At 39.8% G+C, this 23,383-nt stretch overlaps 1 protein-coding gene across 1 annotated transcript in view; it reads right to left on the bottom strand.

The window, feature by feature from the left end:
* CMPK1 (cytidine/uridine monophosphate kinase 1) overlaps positions 1-16,587 on the bottom strand; it is a 32,087-nt gene extending 15,500 nt beyond the window's left edge. Inside the window, exon 1 of the mRNA XM_023630320.2 lies at positions 16,253-16,587. Coding sequence (XP_023486088.1) covers positions 16,253-16,423 — 171 coding nt within the window. The 5' untranslated portion in view covers positions 16,424-16,587. The remainder of the gene's footprint in view (positions 1-16,252) is intronic.
* Between the last annotated feature and the right edge of the window lie 6,796 nt (positions 16,588-23,383).

A 23,383-nucleotide genomic window follows, 5' to 3' on the forward strand; every position in this document is an offset into this window, starting at 1 on the left:
ACAGCTAGAGGGACCCACAACGAAGAATATACAACTATGTACCCGGGGGCTTTGGGGAGAAAAAGGAAAAAAATAAAATCTTAAAAAAAAAAAATAAAATAAAATAAAAAAAAATAAAAATCAATGGGGAAAAGATGAACTATCTAATAAATGGCATTTCTGCAACTGGCTACCCATCTGAGAAAAAATTAAATTAGATCCCTGCATCACATCATATGCAAAACTAAATTCCAGGTGAATTAAACTTCTAAAACAACACAGTACAAACAAAAGCCCTATGAGAGTACTAGAGGAAAATAATCCTGAGACAGAGAAAGGCATTCCAAAACTAGAACCAAAACAGCTAAGATTTATGTTTGACCATGTAAACAATAAAAACTTCTGAACAAAGAAAGATATCATAAATATAATCAAATGACAAGCAACAGCATGTAAGAAAATGTTTTCACCACACAAAGGTGACAGGGAAATATACATTGTAAATAAAGAGATCCTACTAACAAAGAAAAAAACAATACAAAAATGGGCAATAGATAAGAACAAACAATTCACAGAAAAGAAAAAAGAACAGATGCCCAGCCTCACTGGTAATCATGAAAATACAAATTAAAACAATGTGATTTCATTTTCCACCCAGCAGATTGGTTGAAATAAAAAGGCTGTTATACCCGGCTATGGCAAGGATGGGGCATGGGGATGGGGGAAAACCAGCATCCTCATACCTTGTGGTAGTGTAAATTGGTTCAGCCATTTTAGAGGGCAATTTGGCAGAGACCACCAAAATTTAAGTTTGCATACCCTTTGGCTCAGTAATTTCATTTCCTAGGAGTTGTGCTACTGAAATAGTTGCATATGTGCACAAAGAGAAAGGTACATGAATGCTCACGTCAGCATCAACTGCAAACAGAAAATCTAAACCTCCACCATACATGAACAGCTAAAGAGATTACTATATATTATGAATGAAGTAGAGCTATCTATATGTTCTGATATGGAAAGCTATCCAAGATACATTGTTAAGCAAAAAAATGCAAGTAACAAAACAATAGCCAATGTGTGTGCATGCATGTGTATATGCATTCTATGTGTATAAATACATCAAAAAAGGACCAGAAATGCACTCAGAAAAACTGATCATTGATTAGTAAGGAGAGCAGGCTGAAGCTGATTAAGGAGAACTTTCACTTTTTACTTAATGTATTTTCAAATTGTTTGAATCTCTTACAATGTACACGTATAAACTTTCGAAAGCTTTTATGAAAAAAAGTATATATATTATCCACACATCCCTAAATTGCAAATACCACAAAGCAAGATTAATAATTTAAATGTTTTATTAATATCAAATCCTAAGAGAACAGCAAAATGAAATTGAAAGTAGCCTTACATTAAGGATAAAAATCCCTATATAAAAAAACATCATCTCATTTCAAGAAAAAAGAGAACTACTACCTGTACAATCAAAAACTTATTTAAAATTTAAAACTAAATCATTGTAGAGAATAGCAGCAAAAATCAATTCAAATGTTTAAATAAAAATCTCTCTGGAAAGCGATCCATTCCTTAAACAAAGGAGAAACAAAAGTGTAATATAGCAACACAGAAATACACTGCATGGGCATGAAGTCAAGAGTTATAGAAAGAGACAGAAAACAGCCACATTTTATAGCCCAGAAACAGATGGAAATTTAGAGACACACTCAGTTGAGAGGATCCAAAAGGCAAAGCAGCAAAGATTTAAAAGGAAACATATTTCAACAAAGCCCTACTCTAGACACAGTTCAAAATTAGAAGCAAGATGTTCTGGAAATGACACCTCCATGGCAAAGACTGTACGCCCACACTACTTTTAGTCTCCAGAATAACCCCTTGGAGCACTGTCAGAACTTTACTGCGCCAAGCAACCGCTCTCAATCGATCTTTTTAGAGAAAATTAACCTTGCTTAGACAACAAAGAATCATCTTCATATTTAGTCCATCAACCTGTGCTAACAGAAGAAAGTGTGAGCAAAATCATTATTGGCTTTAAAAAGCAGTACATATTTTTCAAAAAATTTTGGTATAACATTTACCTTCATGATTATATTTTGCTCAATCTAAAATTAAAGTCAGTCTAAGAATATACATTTTTGATGGTATAGCCATCAAAGTCTAGCCCAGCTTGGGATTTAATGTCGACCATGGATAACTGTACCCATTTATATAATGTAGAGCAGAATATAAGGGACTCCTGGTTCTTGATTAGAGCATTGCTTCTTCATATAAGGGAAATGACCTAAAAAGTGGTAAGTTTATGGAAAAATTTTATGGAAAACGTTCTTTCCTGCCATGACTACAAAACAGGAAGAATGCTGGAAACCATTTTGCAAAATGGGCAACTTCTCCCACCCTACTAGTTTGACTTCACTTGGAGCCAATTACGCCCTGGAATCAGTCAGGGAAGTAATAAGAATCAGTTACTCCCCCTCTTCCTTTCCATCTACCACTAACCCTCTCTCCTCCACCCCCCAACTCTCAGTCCCAGGCACAATACAGACAATTGCCAGTTACTCCTCTTTTGCAGCTTTAGACTTACTTATCAGTCATTTAATCTCTGCACCATAGGCAATAGAAAGCATACTGTATGTTCTAATGTGCAAGAGGTAAGCCCTTACCGAACTAAAAACTTCGGTGCTTGCAAGGACACTACCAACAAAATGAAAAGACAACCCACAGGATGGGAGAAAATATTTGCAAATCATGTATCTGGATAAGGGACTTGTATCTAAAGTACATAAAGAACTTTATCTCTCACTAATAAAAAGATAAATAATTAAAAAACAAGCAAAGACAATTTTTAAAATGCAATATTCTGGGGAAAAAAATAGGACAAAGGATCCAAACAGACATTTCTCCAAAGAAGAAAAACAAATGGCCAGTAAGTATGGTAGAGTTGCTGAACATCATTAGTCATCAGAGAAATGCAAATCAAAACCATAATCAGATATAACTTCATGCCCTCTAGGATGACTATTTAAAACAAACAAAAACAAACAACAGATAAGACGTGTTGGCCATTATGTAGAGAAACTGGAACCCTCACACTGGGCAGGTGAGAATGTAAAATGGTGCAGCCACTTTGGAAAAGTCAGGCAGTTCCTCAAAAGGTTAAACATAAAATATTTGCAAATCATATATCTGATAAAGGCTTAATATATAGAATACATAAAGAACTCCGACAACTCAACAACAAAATGACAAACAACTCAATTTAAAAATGGGTCAAGAACCGGAAAAGACATTTCTCCAAAGAAGATATATGAATGGCCAACAAGTACATGAAAGAAGCTCACATCATTAGTCATACGAGGAATGCAAATCAAAACCACGATGAGATACCACTTCATACCTACTAGGATGGTTATAATTAAACAAACAAACAGAAAATGGTTAAGTGTTGGTGAGGATGAGAAGAAACTGGCACCCTTGCACAATGCTGGTGGGAATAAAAAACGGTACAGCTGCCGTGGAAAATAGTTTGGTCGTTCCTCAATACGTTAAACAGAATTATCACATGACCCAGAAATTCTACTTCTAGTTATATACCCCAAACAATTGAAAACAGGAACTCAAACGGATGCTTGTATGCCAGGGTTCACTGCAGCATTATTCTCAACAGCCAAAAGGGAGAAAGCAGCCCATGTCCAACAACAGACAAATGGATAAACAAAATGTGACATATACATACAATGAAACATTATTCAGCCATAAAAAGGAATGAAGTTCTGATAGATGCTAACATGGATGAACCTTGAAAATATTATGCTAAGTGAAATAAGCTAGGCACAAAACGACAAATGTTGTATGATTCCACCTACATGAAGTACCTAAAATAGGTAAATTCATAGAAGCAGAAAGTAGATTAGAGGTTACTAGGAGCTGGGGAAAGGAAGGAATGGGGAATTAGTGCTTAATGCTACAGTTTCTGTTTGGGGTAATGAAAAAGTTTTAGAAACAGTGGTGATAGTTGCACAACACTGTGAATGCAATTAATGCCACTGAACTGTACACTTGAAATGGTTAAAATGGCAAATTCCATGTTATATTTTACCACAATTAAGAAAAATTAATAATGTAATATACCAAAATCATTGAACTATACACTTTACATGGGTGAACTGTATGGTATGTGAATTATATCTCAATAAAGTTATTTTTTTAAAAACACGGAACACAATTTCTGAAAAACAGAAATAATAAATTTCCAAAATGGGGAATTAGTTAAATAATGTATCAAATCTATACAGTATGATATCGTTATATAAATTATAAGGTAAAAGCATATTTATTAACATTGTAATACGTTTGCAATATAATAAATGAAAAGCAGGTTTCCAGAGAGACTACTAAAAAGAAATGTCTGGAAGAGTATGTCCCAAAATATTGATTAATGGTGGTTTCCTCTGGATGGTAAAATCATTGGTAATTTTTATACTCTTCTTTTTTTTAACCTGTATTTTCTAATTTTTCTATAATGTGTATGTACTACTTATATAACAAAAAAGTAATCAAAATAAAAAGTATGCACATCTTTAGTAACAGGACAGTTAAGGTATATACACAGTACTAGCCTATGATACTTACCCAATCATTAGGTCATTAGCTCCATCTGGTCATCTAGTAACCTATTTTGAATATAAATAGCATTTATACTATAAACTTTTCCTTAAATCCACTTACCTTTCTAGGCTTTTTAAATCTAAGTTAACTCCAAACATTTTCTCTAAGTAGAAAGATCTTTCGTATTCAATAGACTCTAAAATACCATACCAGATTTTTAAAAATCTGTAAACTGATTAGCGTGAGTAATCACTTCCTTATCCTGTAGTAAACAATGGGAATATAGCGCTCCCCAAAACTCCTTTTACCCAAACTACTCTTTGATCTCTTTCCCACTGATCTTTTCTAAAATAATAAACATTACCATTTACACACTGAGTGCCATGTACTGTGTTAAACATTGTAGAAGTATTATCTCATGTCATCTTTCTAACAATCCAGTGAATCATCACTTTACAAATGAAGATGCGGAATCAGAAAAGTTAAGCAATGTAGCCACAGGTGGTAGACTGAGATTCAAACCAAACCTGATTTCAAAGTATACATTCTTTCTAATATTATGCTATGTTCTAAGAAAGTTGGCCCTAATATCCCATTTCTTAAATATTTTGAATTAAAAAAATACCTACACAATTGTTCTATTTTGAAAAGCTATTCCTTTTCCCACCTTTACACATTCTTTGTTACCACTCTGAAGTTCTACGTAAACATGAAATAAAGTGGGAATTTATCAAATACAATTCCTTGGTGCTCCCGTTCATAGAACATAGAACGGCAAAGAAGGTACGCACATTCATAGTGGTTGGATAATTTGCCTCTTAAGTGTGATAATACTGGATCACATGCTATCTAACACCGAAGTCTTGGGATACAGATCTGTTTTAGGGCTGGCAAGACCACCTACTTCCATACCCCTCATTTTAGGGGGAGGAGAAATTGAGATAAGCTCACTTGCCAGTTAGTGGAGAGGAAACTGGCACTTGAACCCAGGTCTTCTGACTCTCAGTGATTCTACCATTCCACACAGGGCCTCTGAGTAATTTCCAGGTGACAGACATGGAGATACAGTCTTTTGCCTTCAAGATACTATGGCCTTTGAATAACAGAATCAGCTGGTGGAAATTAAAAAGGAGACTCAAAGTTGACGGACTTTATCATTTTGTTCTATCCTACCATGGAGATGAGATCAGGAACTCTATCCACACACAAAGAACAGGCATATGTAATCCACTCTTCAGCCAGCTGTGGACTACCTTTGCTTCATTTGCTTCATTCTTTCCTTTCTCCACTTCTGACATCATTACTATTTCCACATTCCACTTGCCTCACCCAATAATCATTAAATAAGTAGCAAATAAAATTTTCCCCTATTTAAAGACCTAAATTAACCATTAAGTCAATTCTCAACTACATAATCAAAACATCTTCCGGGCTATCTCTCTACTCTCAGTAGACACCAAGAAAACAGAAATTCATGTTACTATAGACCTACACCATACATAATTATAAAGGTAATCCTATAGGTTAAATTAAACAAATACTACTTTCCGATAGCAAACATCAATGACTAATACATTATGAAAGTTCCAAATAGAAAGTGGGCAGGGTGGGGCCAGCCCCATGGCCGAGTGGTTAAGTTCGTGCACTCTGCTTCGGCGGCCCAGGCTTTCACCAGTTCAAATCCTGGGTGCGGACATGGCACTGCTCATCAGGCCTTGTTGAGGCAGCATCCCACATGCCACAACTAGAAGGCCCCACAACTAAAAATACACAACTATGTACTGGGGGGCTTTGGGAGAAAAAGAAAAACTAAAATCTTTAAAAAATAAAAAATGGGCAGGGAAGCAGGCTTTTGTATGGCTCCAAGTTGGGCATATTTAATTGTTTATTGATACAGGATATATCCTAATGATGAATGAAACCAAATTATGGGTCTTTTGGAGAAAACTGATGGAAACCAGGCATGGAATATATTTTTCATGGGACCCAGGCCCTCAAAGTGAAAGTTTCTGAGAATGGTAGGTAACAACTTGTGCTTTTTCCTTTACCAAAGTGATGTTTTGTTAGCATTGTTCACCAAGCAGCATAAAACTGTCGGCAAACAGTATGTCCAGTCACACCTGTTCCCTATTAAGTTCTAAATGCTCTTATCACATGTTTAGTCTGTAAAAATGTTCTTGATTTGTCAAGTTAAAGCAACTGAAATGTTAGAGTAAACACATTTTCATATGGCAACTGGGCTATAAAAGTATTAACTTTGAGGTTAACAAGAGTCAGCATAATCAAGCCAACACGACACAAAGAATAAGATGGTTATCCCGTCTCCACCCTTCTCCTCTTACCTGGTCTAAAAGTCCCACTACTAGAGTGACTTTTTTGAAATGCTCTGAATTTCAATTCAGAAAGACAACTGTTGAAATACAGGACTCCTATGTGACTTTGGGAGGTCCTCTCCCACTAGCATCTTAACTGGAACATGGTGTTTAGATTAACCGATTATTGTCACTGAGACTTTAACCCAAAGGGTGTAAATCAAGTTGATTTCAAAGGGAGTAAGGATAAGGGGAAGAACTAATACTGAAGAGGGGCTTTAAGCTAGGGCAGACTTAGGTAGAGGTGTCTAATTTTGATGGGGGTGGAATATATACATACATTCAGAGAAACCCCTCCTGGCACAGCACACTCACATAGTTGATTTATATATATATACATATTTTTTTAATGCATGACTGGGCTGGCAGAAAATTAAAGGAGTAACTCAGATTTAGATAAATCGTGAAAGAACAAATCCAGGAGTGAGTGAGTGCTTGAGTTCTGGCTGCCCTGGGGACTTTCCCCATCCCCACATCACTGATGACTACAGCCTGAGATTTAATGGGCCACAGAGTGGAGAACAGAGACAAAAACAGGCCTAAACAGGATTGGAGGTCAGATCAAAGAGCCCCACATAAAGTCAGGACCCCTAAAGGATGACACCCTCAGAACTAGGAAGAAATAACCCACCATGCAGAGAAAACAGCAAAAATTCCTAACCACAAGTCCATACTGATTTAAAAAACTTCCAAAGGATATACTTTAAGAAGGAGGAAAATGATCTCAGAAGAGCTGAGGTGCAAAAGTAAATGGTGAATAAAGAAACTGGTATGCATGTGAGTTATTCTAAACATTACATCTGTGTTGTAAAACATTAACATGTCATTTGTGGGGATAACAAAAAAAGTCAGTATAGAATTAAAATCCTGAAAAACAGAATAGCATGGAAAATAGAGTTAAGTGTCTTAAGGTATTTGTATTTTTTGGGGGGGAGAATAAAAACGTTAATATTAGACTTAAGTTAAATAATATGTTTGCTTAAAATTTCTAGGGTTACCGCTAAAAATAGAATGTATAGCTTCCTAAATAGGAGGTTATATATCCGAAGGGGAAAAGTCTCAATCAAGTCAAAAGTAGGTGGCAGGGGGTGGGAGGGAGATAGAATTAACACAGAAAAAGTAAGATAGTGATGATAATAAAAATAATAGCTAACATTTATACAGGACTTACCATGTGCCAGGCACTGCTGTAAGTACTCTACATATACCAGCTCATTTAGTCCTCACAACACCCTGTGAGGGAGATACCATAAATTATTATTCCCATTTTACAGATGAGGAAACTGAGGCATGGAGAGATTAAATGACTTAACTAAGGTCACAGACACAGTAGGCATCACGGTGAGATTCAAACCCAGACAGTCTGACTCTGGAATCTGAACTTTACTTATTGCCTAATAGACAATACACAGGTATGACATTTTGATATTTATTAATGTCCTTTCAAATCAATTTTTCTTCAGTCTAATGACTAAGAATGCCTACCAAAGTGGAGCTACTTACACTGCTCAAGACATTTTCTTCATTGACTATTTATGGATAAGCACAGAATAGGTCCAGGGGGAGGGCTAACATATACAAAGTACCTAATACGTATTAGGCACTGTGCCAGATACTTTATTACATGGGTTCTCTTGGTTAATCCTCACAATCATCCTGTAAAATAGATTAACATCTCAAATTTTCAGTGGAAGAAACTAAAGAGCCAAAAATTTAAATAACTCACCAAGGGGCAGGAACCCAGGTCTGACTGGCTTCAAAATCTACTTAACAAATATTCATTGAGCATCAATTTATGCGAGACATCCTGCTAGACACTACAGCTATGAGACTAAATTTAGAAATCCAGGGTTCTCACCATTATGGAGCTTACAGTCTAATGGGGGAAGTCTTTCGGGTTTCTGGACCCAATTCCAGCATGGGGGGGGGGGAGTTCCCACACACACACACACACACACCAACAAACAATTCTCAGATACCAGCAAGGTGTGCAAGAATTCAACTAGGTTCTGGCACTATCTACCCAGACAGAGCATCAGATTCCACCGGTTAAGGGTTCAGTCCCACAACTGCAGATGCCAGGTGAAAGTCTCCGTTGTTATCTGTACTTCTGACGGACTGGCTATAAATGAAAGGTTCCCACAACCCCTCTCCGTAGGTTCGAATAATTTGCTAGAATGGCTCACAGAACTCAGAGAACCATTTTACTTACTAGAACACCGGTTTATTGTAAAAGGACCTAACAGGAACAGCCAGCTGGAAGAGATGCATAGGGCAAGGTACAGGGAAAGGGTAGAGAGCTTCCAGACACACCTGTCTCCCCAAACCTCCAGGTGTTCATCAACCCGGAAGCTCTCTGAACCCTGCCCTCTGGAGTTTTTAAGGAGGTTTCACTACATAGCCTCACTGATTACATCATTGGCCACTGGCGAGTGATTCAACCTCCAGCCTCCTGTTCCCTCCTCGGGGTAGGGTAAGGCTGAAAGTTCCAACCCTCTAATCACATGGCTGGTTCTACATGTAACCAGCCCCTTCTTTTGGTGGGGTCCAAAAGCCACCTCATTAACATAAAAAGAAACACCTTAGTCACTCACCACAGGAAAGTCCAAAGGTTTTTGGAGCTATAAGTCAAGAACTGTGGAAGACAACCAAAATATATATGATTTGGTCATCTGAATGACCAAATATATGTTTCGTTTAAATCACAATATTGAAGGGAGACAATCAAATAATTAGAAAAATAACGGTGAATTACAAACTGATAAATGTTATAAAGGCCAAGAGAATTAAAAACTGGTAACTATCGTAAAGGACAACAGAATGACAAACTGACAGATGGTGCAAAGCCCTCTGAAAGCATATAATAGAGAAATATGACCTAGTCTAAACACGTGAGGGCCAGTCTCACCAAGGAAATAACATTTAAGCTCATGGTTCCCAAACTCTATGCCAAAGTGCCCTGGAGCACTGCAGTGAATTCACAAGAGTGCTCTGGGTTTAAATTTTTAAGGAAAACAGCAATTCTGGATATCTGTTAGATGTCATGTGAACTACCAGCTCAGGGTAGTTCACAGTTTCAACTTTAGATCACAGCACAATCTTTTCAAAGACATATCTTTGTGACACTGCTTCTTTGGCGGGCGGTTGCTGTGATAAAAACGAGTACCACAGGAAAATTAATGTGGAAAAGGAAATGAGGATGGGCGTGTCCAATCTGATTCAGAGGTATGAGAAGCTCAGTGCCCAAGAGGCATTTACATCCCATTGAGGAGGATCAAGGCTGCCCCAGGGAGAGAAGCCCAAGGTGTCCTGCCCTACATGCTGATCTATATCACTCTCCAGGAAGCATAGGATGTCCTGACCTGATCTGACCTGATTCGTATCCAAAGTTACAGGACCACCCAATAACCAGACCCCACCTCCACTGGGTCCTGTCCCCATGCTGCAGCTCTTTACCGCCCATGGGTCCTGTCCCCACGCTACTCCATGCTATTCTCTGAATAAAACAGCACTACTGCCAGACCTTGCGAGTCCAAGGAATCTTTCTTTCAACTCCTCAACTCACCGAGCCCACATCACCATTAGTAAGTAATTGTGGAAATAAAATTGCTACTTTTTCTTTTAACATAGATGTACTATCTCTTCACACAGTTACTAAGTTGTTAGAAAATACTTATTAAACATTGTTTGGATCTAATTACTTAGTAAATATAATTATTATATATTTCTTTTGGACTAGGGTGGTTGTGAAGAAAACCACTGTGACACTAAGGGCACCATGAACTAAGAATGCTACTAAGCTAAGACCTGAAGGATGAGTAGTTCAAACACCATGCCTTCGAGGGAGTGAAAGACAGGGTCTCTCCCTTGAAGACATTACAGTCCAGTTAGGGAGACAAAACTAAAAGATAAACAGTTTTAAGACAATGTAATGTTAAACTTAAATATTAAATATTTGCAAAATCTTTCCCATCTTGTCTCACAAAATTCTAGTGAGTGTTTATCTCCACTCCAAATTGAGAGCCCCTAGAAGCCTGTATTCCCCACATCCCCGCCCCCATACAGCACAGTTTGCATTCAGGAAGTGTTTTCTGGGTCAGTCTCTCTCATATAGGTTTACGCTCCTTACGCTTTTCTCGGAAATGATACCTCCAATTGCCCTATACAAGGGTAACTCTGCCTAAGTGTTCTCCACTCCCCCACATCTCCCAGCTGCTTCTTTCCTACTGCCCTTCAAAACTGAGTTCATACATATCACCTCCCCTGGGAAGACTTCGCTGATGCACTGGACTGAAATTTAAACGTCCCTTATCTAAACGGTATATTTGGTATTTTCTATCACATTCTAGCCTGTAGTAGTTACTGATAAACTTCTGTCTCTCCACTCACTGTAACGTTTGACAGTAAGGTCTGTGCCTTATTCATCTCAGCAACTGTCACAGTGCCTAGCTCTTAAAAATGCTTTCTGAATAAATGACAAGTACAGAGAAATTTTTTTAAAAAGTGTAATTATGCCATTTCACCTTAACAGACTTCTTGGAAAAAATGGGAAATTTACTCAGAAAACCTTAATAAATATAACTATTAGATATTTCGTTTGGACTAAGACAGTTGTGAAAAAAATTACTGAATTACAAATCTGCAAAAATTAAAATGACCGGTAATCATCCAGTGGTGGTAAAGAATTATACACCACTGATAGAAATGTAATAAATACGTTTTTAAAAAATAATCTGACAATTATCAATTAAAATTAAAAATGCATGGACCAGGCCTGGTGGTGTAGCGGTTAAGTTCACACACACTGCTTTGGTAGCCCAGGGTTCACAGGTTCGGATCCCAGGCATGGACCTACATATGGCTCATCAAGCCATGCTGTCGCAGTGTCCCACACACAAAATAGAGGAAGATTGCCACAGATGTTAGCTCAGGGACAATCTTCCTCAAGCAAAGAGGAAGATTGGCAATGGATGCTGGCTCAGGGCCAATCTTCCTCACCAAAAGAAAAGCACACATCCTCTGACTCAGCAATCCTACTTTTAGGAAACTTAGAAAAATAAAAGGATCCATATGCAATGTTATATTTACAAGGAAGTTTACTGAAGCACTGTTGGCAATAGCAAAATAATTCCTGGAAACTATCCTGAATGTCCCTCAATAGAGGAATGATACAACCATACTACAGAACATCTATATTATGGAATAGTCTGCAGCTACTAATAAGAATGAGTTAAATCTATATGTAAAGACCTGAAAAGATATCCATGATACATTCAGTAGAAAATAGAATAATCCCATTTGGAGGTAAAAAAGATAAGTATGCACATTTTTATTTGTAAGAATATTGAGAAAGAGAAGAAGCAGTTAATACCAGACAGTTAATACAAGTGACCTCAGGATTAGAGGAAATTTAACTTTTCCCAACAAGCATGTATTACTTTTGTAACTTAAAATAGAAAGGCAAAAAAAGGGGGGGAAGCTTTCAAAAGTAAGGACAGTAATATCTGAATATACTCTCCCCTCCTCTGAGTTCTTAACCAAAAAAATCCTATGTTACAACCACCTTTAATGAAAAGGTGGTGCCGTAGAAGAGTCAAGAATTCTGTGGACTATCTCTTTTACAGATAATTTAAACTTTCTTTTTTAAAAAAAACCTGTCTTACTCCACTCTATCCCACCAAAAGGAGAGAGAAAGGCCTACTCTTAGACAAGCTTAATGTCCAGTGGATCTTTCTATCTAGTTTCCTCTATGAGTGGAAATCTGCCTTGGGGATTTGTAATCAAGAGCTTGGGAATTTTAGAATGCTCAGCAGATTTTCACAACCATACCATTTATTCACTGAAAGGAAACAGAAGTATTACATAAGAAATTTGAGTAAAAGAGAGTTAAGTCTCATTCAAACCCTTCTGTCCTAAAATTGGGAGAGCTAACTGCTACTTGGGCGCCCCCTGGGGACCAAAATTAAATTTTTTTTTACATCTCTAAGACAAACTAACGTCCTCTAAACATACTCATTCAAAGAATTCCTAAGCACCTACTATGTGCCAGGCACGACATTCAACACTGGAGACACAAAGATAAAAATAAAATCAAGTTTCTGATTTCTACATGATTAAAGTCAATATCACCCAAAACTTTCTAAGCACAGGAGACACGATTGGCCATACAAAGTATGAGTTATCCATACAGGACCTGGAGGAAGCTATGACAGATGATAAGAACGCTTTTTGGGTGCTACAGAAAGTAATTTGGCATGGATATAGAAGTCTCAGCACAATTTGTTTATTATTCAAGGAAATAAAAATTTATTTGCTTATATAAGCAAAATGTTCACCATCATTAAGAGAAGAGGTTCAACTCTCCCTTCCAGCTAACACATGCCAAATTGTGGTTATTTGGAAAAGTAAGTTTAGGTTACGGTACCATAAATTTTCCTTGGGCAAAGCAATCTAAATAAAGCTTAATTTAAAAAATTCAAAAATGATGCAGTACCCCCACCATGACTTTTTAGTAATAAGTAAGGTTATTCCACAATAATAACTCCACTCTGAGCACTTAACTAATAACGGATTGCCCTGATTTAGAAAATGGCTAACAAATTGAGTATGACAGGATACAGATTTAGAAACAATTAGTTAGAAAATAAAACTGAAAAAGACCAGTACAACTAAAGGGGAAAAATCAACCCAAAAACCTCCCTCAAACCTTTCTTTCCCAGTTCACAACACTTTCAGAAGATATTGTATCACATTTGCCTTTTCTTCCTCAAGGTCTGGGAGAGCAATCAGCAGAGGGAGAATTCGCCTCCAGAAAATAAAAATGTGCCAGTTTCCTTCCAATTACACCCTTGCTGCTAAGTGCAATATCCCAAGACATCAGAGGGCCACATATTCTCAGGTTCTGTAGCCAGGGCCCAAAGATGTATTTCTGGCAGCCTGAGCTGGAAATCAATGTAATTTTCCCAAAGAAACCATTCTATTTTAGCCACATTTCAGGTACCCTGTGAGCTACATTAGCACTGACATGATAGTTACAGAATTTAACCTTGATTTATATAACTTTTTCCTAGAGAATAAAACTGAGTTCCAAAAATTACAGTCTTTTGGAATTCAGCTTATGTTTACCTGTAAAATAAAATATTGAGTGAAAATACAAGACTCACAGGAAAAAACACCTCTGACTTAACTCACCATAGACATTCCATTGTTTATTTAGTCAGCTAGGGGAGAGCAACTGCTAAATTATAAAATATTTGGCATTTGTAAATATCAGCTTAGTAATGTTTATGGCAACTGGAATCAAGAGCAACTATTTTCATGAAAGATGACAGTTTGAAGCAGTTTAAGCTCATATAATTGCTGAATCTTAAAGAATAGATAATACGTTATAGAACATATCTCATCATGGAAATCTTACTATTGATAATTAACAGGTTTAAAATATTATCAGCCATTACTGAACAGAGTAAAGAATAAAGACTAGTTAGAACATGTAGATTATTTTTAATCCAGTGGAGTCATATGGGTATTGCTAGTTTGGGTGTGGACATTCGAAGCCATGTTATGATTCAGAAACAAAATATTTAAATGCATTCAAATATAACAGTCATAAACCAATTTTTACAAAGTAATACTACTTCGAAGTAAAAATAACCAATCTCACAAGTTAAGAACAGGCAGTCTAAAATGGAAAAAATATTATTTGCATCTATGTGTGCCAGATATTTTACCTCATTTAATATTCACAAATACCATACTAGATAGCTATTATTTCTCCCTTTTTACAGAGGCATGCAAGCTAAAAGTAACAACTTCTCTGGGACTAAAGAAACAGTAAATGGCATAGTTAGGGTGTGAACCCATATCTGACTCTCAAGTCTTTTCTCCCTTCCCTATCATGTTATTTACATGTAAGAGTCATTTCACATATAAAACAAAAACCTGAAATCATTCACTTGTCACCTGTCTTTTAAAAAGTGAAAAGAACCAACAAAAATGAGGAGAAAAATATTTATGTATTTTTTGGCTGAAGTAGTTTCACTTTTTTTCCTAGAAAAGATCAATAATTATAAATACTAGCTGTAGAACACAAACTGAAGTAGATGTTACCATCCAACTTCTTCTGGATGCTCTTTAGAGAATAAAATCTAGGACAGCAGTGGATTGTATGAACATAAAGGAGAGAAGTAAAAGCCCAAAGCTAATAAAAGCCATATTCTGGGACAGAGGAGGGAATTATTTTAGAAGTTCTGGGTCAAAACTTTTGCTGGTCACTGAGTTTCACAGGGATCGTTTCAGTGTGTTTTACAGCACTACTGGTCGCCTCTTCTGCTTCTAGATATCTTGTTTTCCTTCTCCCTCCAACATTCCCCAGATTCTCCCATAAGCCCTTCTCCTCACTGTCACTGCAGCTAACCACGCATCTGTTCGAAAATTAACGGAACTTAACTGGTAACCTTACCACGCACTGAAGAAAAAAAAAAGAACACAATTTTAGGGTTGGGAAGTATTTCATATCGAGTTTAAATCTGGGGGCACAGCCTCATGTTCTACAGAGGGCCACTGAGACTCGAGAGAGGAAGTGACTTGGCGATGGACAAACGTGAGTTGGCAGCGGCGACAGAGGTCGAAGCTTGAACTCGTACCACTCCGTGGCTTTTCCAACCAGAGGAACCGGTTGAGCCTCAGAACTGGTACTGCCGTGGACGGGGCCAGAAAGTGCTACGGGCAGAATACCTAAAGGAACACCCTGCCCCTGGGGGCTCCTTTCTAAGCTAAAGACTAGTTGAGGGTCGGAGTTTCGAGGGCCCGAGGGAAGAGGAGGAGTAGAAAAACTGGTCTCCGCTCCAGGCAGCTGTGGGCGCACACGGTTTCTAACCTAAACCCGCGCTCCTGCTGCCTTCTCCCATCCCACAACCAGCGACCCACTGCCCTCTGCAAGCTGGGGGGTCCCCGGAGGCTGACCCTCCCGGGATCCCTCTCCCAGCCCAATCTTGAGACAAACCTGGTCCCCAAAATGTAACGAAAGAGGGGCGCGGAAACAAAGCGACCCCAAGCGGTCCTTTCCATCCTGGGAGCCCCCAAGGCGGGCGGACGTGGACTACCAGTCCCGACATGCCACGCGCCCGGGGACCCTCGACCACCGCCACGCAGGCGGCGCTTTGGTCGCCGGGACTTGTAGTCCGGTGGCTTCAGGGGGCGCGGACCGGCAGGCGCGGCGGGACAGGCCGGCCTGGCGTCCGGTCAAGCCCAGGGAGCCCCCCCAGCTGCTCGGGTCTCACCTCGACGATGCGGGCGCACTGGGTCCCTTTGCCGGCGCCGGGACCGCCGAGGACGAACACGACCAGCGGCTTCATGAGGCGGCGAGGGCAGAGGAACAGCGGCCGGCGGGTGGGCAGCGGGAAGCGAAGGCCCAGGACGTGAAGCAGCCGGCGGGCGCAGAGGCTCCGCATACACCGCGTCTCGGCCGTACGCTGAGGGAGCTGACAGCGGCCGGGCCGGCGGAGGCGCGGGGCGGGGCGCGGAGAAGGGGGCGGGCCGAGCCGGCGCCCGCCGCGGCCCCGCCGCCGTGGCTGCCTAGGCGTCCGCGCCGCGGCCGGAAGGGGCGGGGCTTCCGCCTTCGCTCGGCGGCTGCGCTTCTGGTCCCGGTGCCGGTTAGCGCCCCCTCGGCTGCTCGCCCGTCCACTGGGTCATTCATTCGTTCAGTCTCCGCCTCGTGGTGTCAAGCCTGTGCTGGAGTCTGAGACGTTGACACATGGGAGAGTAAAACCCATTGTCTCCCCTCTCAAGGAGTTTAAATTCCAATGGGGAGACGGCCGACCTGATCAAGTCAACGCACCAATAAATAAATAAATACAAATGGCTATAGGACTTTGAAGGAAAAACAATGGAGGAATAACAAAGGATGAATGTAATTTGGGAAAGGTAGTCAGAGAAGGCCTCTGAAGTAGTGACACTTAAATCAAGACTGGGATAGAGTGTCCTACAAAAAGAGAAAAGCATGTGCAAAAGCTCGAAAGAGGCTTGTGTTAGAGAATACCAGTGAGACCAGAGCTGTATGAATGAGGGAGAGGACGGAAGGTGGGAGAGTTAGGCCCCTGGTAGGTCCTTTGGGCCTTTTGCTTGTGGCAAGGAGTTTGGATTATATTGTTATTACAATGGGAAGTCCTTTAACCATAACTCTATTCCCCTGCACCCTGCTTGAGAGAAGAATCTTGTGGGAGAAGAAAAGGAGTCCAAGGAATGAGCCTTGGTGAACACAGATCTTTAAAAGTGGGAGAGGAGGACGAGCCTGAGAAGGAAGAGCCAGAAAGATAGGAGGAAAACGAGGAGAATGTGGCATTCCAGCAAAGAAAGGAGACTGTTTGGGGTGGGGTTGTGGTGACGTAGTGGTGAACGTTGTGTTAAAAGCAGAGGGTACAGATAAATTGGATTTGGCAACAGGCTGACTTTTGACATAGAAAGTCTACAGTTTTGTCCAAAGCAGATCACACGCTGTATTTAATCTGAAACTGGATTGAAAGGGGATGAGGAAATGAAAATAATAGAATAAAGGGTCAAGGCAAAGTTTATGTAGGATGAGAGATAGTGTTACCGAAGTCGCCCCTGGCCCGGAAAGCCAAACACCGAGACTACAAAATTGCAGCAGAGAGACGGTTTTAATCACAAGGCAGCCAAGTGAGGAAGTGGGAGAATGAATCTCAAATCCACTTCCCCGAAAATGGGGGCTCAGGGATATTTATGGGGTAAGGGGCAAGGTGGTCTGCAGTGTGGAGATAGGTAATTGGAATTGAGGAGAGGTGAGGTAATTGACGATCTGCACAGGCGGAGTCAAACTCCGTGCCTCTTCATAGGATGCATGTTCACAAAATGGCGGCGTTAGCATGATCTGAGGGTGGAGTTCTTAGCTTCTTGACATCAAAAGGTCATTTATCCCGTATCTGCGTGGGCCCATTTGATGGGTTGTTGGTCTCAACTGGCCTGAACTGGACAAGGGGGTCCTAATTCCTGAAAAACAGCTAGAACACCCATTATCATGCTGATCCAGGCTCCAGAGAGATGTTATCTATAGGAACTTAGCAGGAGTCAGGGAGCATATTGCCTAAACAGCGCAGTTAACAATGGGCAGGTGAACAACTAAAAGCTATAATCAGCAGTTGCAAAAAACAAACAAAAAAAAACTTTAGTTGCTAGCTACCTAGTCATCAATGGCTGTTTACTGGTTTCAATAGGAGCCACGCTATCATTAGCCACATGTGGCTATTTAAATTAATTATATTAAATACAATTAAAAATTCAGTTCCTCAGTCACACTAACCACATTTCAAGTGCTCAAAAGTCACATGTGGCTAATAGCAATTGTATTGGACTGTACACGTACAAAACATTTCCATCGTGACAAAAAGTTCTATTGGGCAATGCTGTACTAGAGCTTGTAGTTAAGCTACTAGGAATAATTTCATAGAAAGGGAGAAAGGTAACTCCTTGAGAAGAAGAATTAGATGTGTTCCAAAGGGCACATGGAGGGCCTTAGATGACTTAAAAGTTCTTAGAAATGAACAAGTTCATTTATAATAGGAGTTGCAAGCAGGGTACAGTTGCAGGAAAGTTTGAAGATAGGAAGGGTTCCTGTCTGATTATTTTCTCAGCAAAGAAAAGGCAACATCAGCTGAGGGTAAAGATAGTGGAGTAGGATGTTTGAGGAGAGAGAATTTATGAAATAGACATCTTTGAGAGTGGAAATGGTTTTCTAAAGAAAACTAATCAGTAGGACTTCTGAACAATATTAAGAGCTCATTTCATATTTAAGATCATGAATGTAAAATAATCAAAGATGTTTGTTCAGGTGCAGGCAGGGAGAAGACAAATTGTTGAGTTCATACAGGCTTGAAATTTTGCTAAGCAAATGCAACAGAGGGAGAGAAGGCCAAGAGGGTGTTTGCAAGAGAATGTTTATGATAATGTAGGTAGAATCAAAACCGTATAGAAAGTAAATTATGGCATATGAGGGCTGAGAGTGAGGATGTGGAAGGGAGCTGGGAAAGGGGCCAAGGTGTTAGAAGCATTGATGTTGAAGAATGGTTGCAGTGGGATACTTGGCAGTACAGATGCTGGTGGTCTGGGTGGGATATTTGAAATTGAGATTTCAGAAGTTGTGAGTTTCTAGTGATGCCAAGGTCCAAGGTGAGCCCCTGCAGGGTGAGAGAAGGTGAATGGAAGGCTGAGGCAGATTACATGCCCTGTTGTTAGAACTGAGAGGCCAGGGTGTTAGATTTATCATTCAAGTAGAAGTTTAAGTGAGATAGTATTGGTGTGAAGAGAGAGACTACCAGAGAGCAACTAAGTTGTTGAGAGGTGAGTGACAGGAAGGTTGGGAAATGATAAACAGGAGGAGAGGATGGTGGTTTAGCCTCTGTCCTGTGTGCCCCGCCTCCTTTTCCCTGTACCACTCCTTTCCTTCCTTTCCTCTTCCTGAGCAGTATTTCCCACCTCCTCCCTATCTCTCTCTTTCCCTCCCTTCTTTTTATTTTTACTTATTTCCAACTGTCCCCTTCTTTTCCCATTTCTAACTTCCTCTCCTTCTCCCCATCTACTTCTCTTTTCCTGTCCTTCTCCCCACTCTCTTTCTTTGCCTCTCTTATCTCTTCTCCCTTCAGTTCCTACTTCCTTCCTTCCCACAATTTCTACATTTCCCTTCCCACCATGGAGGAAGAAACAGAATGTCTCAGATTATTACTGCTGGAGAAATCTTATTATTAATAACTTATTTTTCATATTGCTTCAAAATATTCCCCTTTTTGATTGTTTATTGAGCCCTATCATAGCTACTATGTCATTGACCTGGTGACATAGATGTTACTATTACACTCATTTTGCAGATGAAAGAGAAGCCAAAAGTTGTCATTTAGGTTTTGTGGGCCATACCATCTCTGTTGCAACTAGTCAACTTCACCCTTGTAGTACAAAAGCAGCCTCAGATAATACGTAAACAAATGAGTGTGGTTATGTACTAATAAAACATTTTTATGAACACTGAAATTTGAATTTAATATAATTTGCACATATCCCAAAATATTATTCTTTCTTTTATTTCATTCATCCATTTAAAAATGCAAAAGCCATTCTTAGATTGTAGGCTATAGCGAAACAGGTGCTCACAGGCTATAGTTTGCTGACCCCTGACCTGGCAGAATGCCTGGCATTGGAAATCCAATCCAAGTTCAGAAGAAGGCTTGAAACTTTGCACCTTCCAGGGAGGAGGAACTAGGACATATGTCAGCTGTAAACCAGAACAACTGGTCATATTACTAAAAGGTAATGGGAGTACAAAAAGGGCCATATTGAAGCAAATGTACCTTCTTTTCCTTTGTGCGTGTTGTCTTAACTGATTTTTCTGTATCTCTTCTGGCATAACTGCCACAGTTGAAAGATGTTAAGGGTGTAAGTTCCATGGAAAAAGAGTCTAGGAAGCTATTCTCATGCTTTTAGTGAAGGCCTGAGGCCAAAGACAAAAACATAGTCTTTCTTGCTCCAATGATAGCGTCCACCAGAACCAAGGATTCCACACAGGAGGCTGGGTCCCAAACTTCATAGTATACCTACTTAGAGCAATATGTAGGGACTTTCCTCTCTACATCTCCCTGGAGAACTATGACTACAGTAAGTTGAGTATTTATTATCCTGTGCCTTGCCCATCTCCTCCCAACCACGCTAGGCAGCTAAGGAAAATACTAGTAGGGAAAGATATAAAAAAGTGATACCCATCTCTGCCAAGGGTTTTCCAGGGAGTTATTTCCAGGAAGAACAAGCCTAGGCAAAAGAACAATTTATTATTTGTTGGCTCTTTAGGCCTGTTCCATTTATGTATTGCTATATAACAAATCAACCCCCAAACTTAATGGCTTACAACAACAAGAAATGCTTGGTGTGGGAACCCCTTCGCCCACACACATTTGGTGACCAGAAGTTTTCAGTGTGAATAGTGCTGCGAGTAGAGAGAGGAGACACGTGGAAGGATTTTTCCAAAAGACCTATCTTACCACGCCGGGCAGTGGCATGAAGCCAAGCCAAGGAAGCTAGGATTCATAAAAGACACCATGCTACTCTGATGCTTGAACATTTAACCCCTCTGCTTGTCCATGGTGAAAAATCGATCTCTTAGCACCTTGGTCCTGATTTGTTCCCAAAGACTTCATTTCATCTTAGCCTCCTATCAGTGTTCCTACTCCTTGGAGGTGGCAGAGAGGCAATGAGTTCCACCTAGATGCAGACAACCAGACCTTCAATGCCACAGTAAGTATATATTGAATAAATAGATGTCACCCAGTAGACAGCCATTCCCTATCTAAAACCATAGATTGAATCCATAAATTAAATAAAATTGATCAATATCTATTGAATATCCACTATAAGCCAAGCATTTCACTTACATTACTTATTTTTTGGATAATATTCAAATTTCTTAATAATCAGTACAATCAGAATATCTCTAGAGATTTCTGTGCCAAGATTTGCTATGCTGGACATCAGTCCTCTAATTGCTGGATCACAGGGAGGTCCTCAGTGTCCCAGGAGAGGGGTAGAGGGCATTCAAAGTGCTCAGGGGAATAGCTATATACCAACTTGTATGTGTTAGCTAAACATCAGCCTCGCCTCACAAAATCTTTATAATGCTGTGAAGTTAGTACTGTCATTTCACAGATGGAGAAACAGAGCCAGGAAGTGGAAGTACTTTGTTCAAGCGCACATAGGCAGTAGATAGCAAAGTCAAATTCAAACTCAGTGTTTATGGCTTCAAAATCTGCATTCTTTCTATACGGTACTGACCTCCTTATGTGATAAAAAGTTCCATGCTGGGGCTGGCTGGTGGTGTAGCAGTTAAGTTTGCACGTTCTGCTTCGGCAGCCCAGGGTTTGCCAGTTTGGATCCTGGGGGCTGACATGGCTGACATTGACTTGTATCTTCAATGGTCTGGCAGCTCAGGGCCCATCTTCCTCAGCAAAAAGAGGAGGATTGGCAGCAGATGTTAGCTCAGGGCTAATCTTCCTCAAAAAAAAAAAAAAGTTCCATGCTCACAAAATCCCTTTAAAGTGGGTTCTATCACAGATGAGAAGACTGATCTCAGAAAGCTATATAGTAAGAGCTATCCTCAAAATCCACTTCTACCTGTATGTGTTTATTTATCATCAAGCACAGTAGGTCTTTTGGGCATATATTCAGCACATGGATACTATTCCCAGCCTATAGCTATGTTCTCGTGCACTTTCTAAGGGCTTAAGAAATAGAGTCTTGTCATCATTTATCTGTCCTGTTTATCATAATTGACCTTTCAAAGGTCAATTTGAAAGGAATTTCCTGTTCCCATACTTTCTTTTTCACTTTCTTGACCGAGCCTCTTTGTTGGCTATGTGCTATTCATTTTTCAGTATTCAATCCAGATTTTACCTTCTCTAGGAAGCTCCCTATTTCCAAGACAGGGTTAGGTGTCCCTCTTTTATGCTTCTACATCCTTCCCCCTTACCGGAAGGGGTAAGGTCTTGTTTATGTCTGTTGTAGCACTGTGGTGTACTGTGAATCCACACTAGATTTAGAGCTCCCTGAAGGAAGGGACTAGGTCTGATTCCTCTTTGAGCAGCATGGTGTATCACTGTTACAACATAATTCACTCTCTTAAGGTTCTTGGAAGATTTAGACTATATGACTTTGTTTCTGCCACTCAACTTGTATCTTCAATGGTCTGGCAGCTATTTCCCTGTCAGAGATACCTCCCTTGAGTGTACTTAGCTAGGAACTTGTTACTAGGATCAGTCTGGATGATGGAACAAAGACACAGCATGTGGATGGCATAGGTGGGTGGGTGGCAGGCCATATGCTTTGCATTCAGACCTTCATAGCCATCTATTATATTGTGATTTATTTCCTAGAGGGATGCTAAGCTCATTACATAACCTGATGCTTGATGGAGTTTCTAAAATGAAGATTCCTGCTATTCAGATTTGCATGGTTATTGCCATAACACTTTAGCAAAGGACCTTTTATCAAAGATTCTGAGAGCATTAGTTAAAGGAAACATGGCCTTTAAGAAGCTGATGTGCCAAATCTGGCAACAGACAATAAACCTACGCTTCCAGGAGTGACTTTGTCAGTCAAGCTCAGTCAGGTCCACACTGTAGAATGGCAGGCTAACCTGAGAAAGGAGATTGTCTTTGGCAGGTCTTAGAGTGTCTTTGCTTATTAACTTTGCAAGTGTAGGTAGGTTGGTTATACCTATGGTTTTCTTGAATGCAAATCAGGATGATGGTGCATTAACTCAGATTAGCAAATACTTTCAGAGAATTTACCAGTGTTTGTTATTTGATCATTCTTGTCTTCATTCCAAACAAGCCAAGCTTCAAAAAAATAAAGTAAATCAA

This window comes from Equus caballus, chromosome 2 (genome assembly GCF_041296265.1).
Source record: "Equus caballus isolate H_3958 breed thoroughbred chromosome 2, TB-T2T, whole genome shotgun sequence".
Classification (NCBI taxonomy): domain Eukaryota; kingdom Metazoa; phylum Chordata; class Mammalia; order Perissodactyla; family Equidae; genus Equus; species Equus caballus.